We start from the raw sequence: 3,029 nt of genomic DNA, 5'->3' as shown, positions 1-3,029 counted from the left end.
AGCAAAGATTGCCCCGAACGAATCATAAGAAGATAAGAGAAGTAATCAAAAGTTTTTATTTCATTTTTAGTTAGTTATTGAGAATTAACATGAATGGAAGTGTTATACACGCGCTGAGACATGGGTGTTGGTGAGATATGAGATACATATTTTAAACTTAAAAGGGAAATAGACAGGAAGCAATGCGTTCAATTTCTATTGGATCTTTTCTTTTGAACCTTTTGTTTCAAAGAAGAACGACATAACATAACCGGATTTACTTCGATTTAGTTTAGATTCGATTCAGCTTAAATGCATGTATGATTATAAGCTACACAAGTTTCATTCAATAAATAAATCAACGGAAAATTTTATTGTAAGAAATTGGGTTAATTGAAATTCATAAGACATAAACCAAACAATAATTAAAAATAATTTTATAATTATCTAACTACTTATATTTATATAATATTTATATATCAAAATAACATAAATACAAGATTATAATTAATATTTAAATAAAAATTCCGGACGTAACCCCTAGTTAGTTATAAACTAGATTGCTGTCAGAAAAAAAAAACTAGATTAGGTCTAGCATTGCACAAGACAAATGTATTTATTATATTATTTAACTAAAAAATCTATTAAAATGCTAATTCTACATTGCAAAATAAATGGACTTCATTTCTTTTTACAAAAAATGTTACAAGAATCTTCATATCTCGCACGAACACATGAATTACAAGTCTACAACAGATATTACACCTCAGAAATTCCAAAAGCAACCCGATTCTTCCGTACCGGCTAAACCGGAGGGGTCAGTACCAGTACCGGGGAACTGGGTTTCGTGACTGTTAAGCAACAGTTTCATTAGCGAATCATTGTCTTGCAGAAACAGAGGATCAGGGTAAAACAGAGGACCAGAACCGTCTTTGGACTCGAGATGAATGAGTCTTTTATCTTCGGTTTCTTGGTCGGAGAAGCAGGTCACGTGAGTAGACGAACCAGGGAAGGAATCTCGTTGAGAAGAATCCATCAACGAAGGTAATCCGACCGGTTCAATCCGGTTTATGTGTGAATCAAGCAACACTAAATGGGACATATCAACCTTTGTACCATCGGCACGTTTATGGAAAACACGGCAAATAACCCAATCGTTCTACATTCACACACAACAAAACAGAACACAAAATATCAATTCAATTCCACACAAAAAAAGACAAAAATGTCTTTGATGTTACCTTAGCTGTCTGGGAAAGATGTTGGATAGAATATATGCCTTCTAATCGATATTCATGCATAACCCAATTGGTTCTTACTCCTTTAGGAGCTCTTCCTTTGTAGAAAACCAGAGTCTTCTTCATACCCACAAGTGATTTCCCCTTGAAAATCTCTTTATCTTTGCCTGTGGCTTTCCAGTAACCGGCTTCAGTTGCCCGGTTTGTCCTTAAACCGGTTGGGTATTTCCGGTCTCGCACACAAAAGAAATACCATTCTTTCTCCCCTATCTTAGCTTTCCCTATTCCACCAAAAGCCATCACATACATATTTGAGTAATAATAAATTACAGAACAATAATAACTAACATAAAAAAGTTTAGAAAAGGCGGAAAAAGTTTAGAAAAGGCATGATACTTCATGCAGTCTCAAACCATTTGTAAAGTTTTGTGGAATCATGTATATTAAACATATATATTAATTTTTTTTTTTAACTTCAGATATATAAATTCATATTTACAGCTTTCTTATAGTACAAACGATTTTTAATTCCTGGAAAGGTTGTACACTTACTTGGTAACTCCCAAGGCTCGATCTTGTTGAGATCAACTTCACCAATGGCGGTGGCAGAGAAGAAAGTGTTGAAGACCTTTTGTTTGAGATAGTGAGTTATGAGTTCTTCATCAGTAGGGTGAAATCTGAATCCAGGTGGCAGATCAATTTGCTCTTCATCTTCTACTATTTCACCGATTCTTGATGCATCGTAATCCATTTATCCTAATAAAGTTTATTAGAAACAATCAACGTTATGTAAGAGAGAAGAGAAAAGGGTTTTTGAAGAGAGAGAGAGATTTTTTTTTAAAGAGAGAAGAGGAAAGGGTTTGAGCAAACGAAGCTCCTCTCTATATACTAGTTTTCCATCAGAGAAATAAGGAAATAATATTATTATTGTTGATATTGACCAATAATTGGTCAATCTTTTGTGTATCAAGTTCTTCTCCTTTCAAACTATGAGTTGTATTGAATTTCAAGAGTTTTCACCTACTATAAAGAAAACTTTTATCTTCGCTCTAAATGATTTATTGTATATAAATGGGTTTTCAGATTTAAATCTCGTACAGCCATAAATCATATTATAAATCAGAAAATGGGTGTACACACACATTAACACATACTATAGTTAGTTTTCTTAGTAGGATAGAGAAAGAAGAAGATGCGTCGATTGTTAGGCAACTTAAGATGTGTAATATTCAAAAATCATTTCTCATCATTAAAAATAAACCTTTCTATTTTAAGAACTTTAATATTTCCAAGTTTCAATTTGACCAGGAACACTTCACCTGTGGCTCCCTGTCCCTTTTTTGGTTAATGTGATAAGAACAATCTTATCACATTAAATACTGTGTTTTGTCCATTCTTGAACTAATTATTAGTTGCTGGAAAAAGAATATCAGTAGAAAACTATGATTATTGGTTTGAAAACATTTTACGTTGAAACTTTATGATTATATAATTGAAACATTATAAATTACCGCGGGTCACTATTATTGGTATTGTGATTCAAGATAACTATGAGAAAAGAGTTTCTCATGGTTGGATATAATTTGTTTTGTTTACTTAACAAGTGTTATCCCTCTCATGAAAAGAGTATGCATGCATGAACCTTGGAAAGTAGATTCTTTAGTATTAAAGGAACTCTTTTCTTTGTCCTATTACAATGCCTACCGTTATAAGAAATTATAATACTAGTATCCAAGATTTTTTAAAAAAGTTCAGTGAAAAATTGGAAAGAAAAACGATTCCTTGTGAAGATGGGTAATGATGATGAATGGA

The 3,029-nt window shown here is 32.6% G+C and overlaps 1 protein-coding gene across 1 annotated transcript; it reads right to left on the bottom strand.

Moving 5' to 3' along the window:
* Positions 1–642: 642 nt before the first annotated feature.
* On the bottom strand, positions 643–2,129 carry LOC106319699 (NAC domain-containing protein 92). Its single transcript, XM_013758079.1, has 3 exons — positions 1,770–2,129; positions 1,221–1,498; positions 643–1,138 (listed from the first exon to the last, which is right to left on the bottom strand). Exons 1-3 carry the CDS (start codon positions 1,966–1,968, stop codon positions 746–748), a joined length of 870 nt encoding a protein of 289 aa, XP_013613533.1. The 5' UTR covers positions 1,969–2,129; the 3' UTR covers positions 643–745.
* Positions 2,130–3,029: the final 900 nt, after the last annotated feature.

The sequence above is a fragment of the Brassica oleracea genome, unplaced genomic scaffold (assembly GCF_000695525.1).
Source record: "Brassica oleracea var. oleracea cultivar TO1000 unplaced genomic scaffold, BOL UnpScaffold00578, whole genome shotgun sequence".
NCBI classification, from domain to species: Eukaryota; Viridiplantae; Streptophyta; class Magnoliopsida; order Brassicales; family Brassicaceae; genus Brassica; species Brassica oleracea.
This window is presented reverse-complemented; position numbering and strand designations above follow the sequence as displayed.

Coding starts and splice junctions, on each gene's coding strand:
- LOC106319699 (XM_013758079.1), bottom strand. CDS start 1,968: ATGGATTACGATGCATCAAGAATCGGTGAAATAGTAGAAGATGAAGAG. Junction 1,499..1,769: donor CGAGCCTTGGGAGTTACCAA/GTAAGTGTACAA, acceptor TTGGTGGAATAG/GGAAAGCTAAGATAGGGGAG. Junction 1,139..1,220: donor ATCTTTCCCAGACAGCTAAG/GTAACATCAAAG, acceptor GTGTGAATGTAG/AACGATTGGGTTATTTGCCG.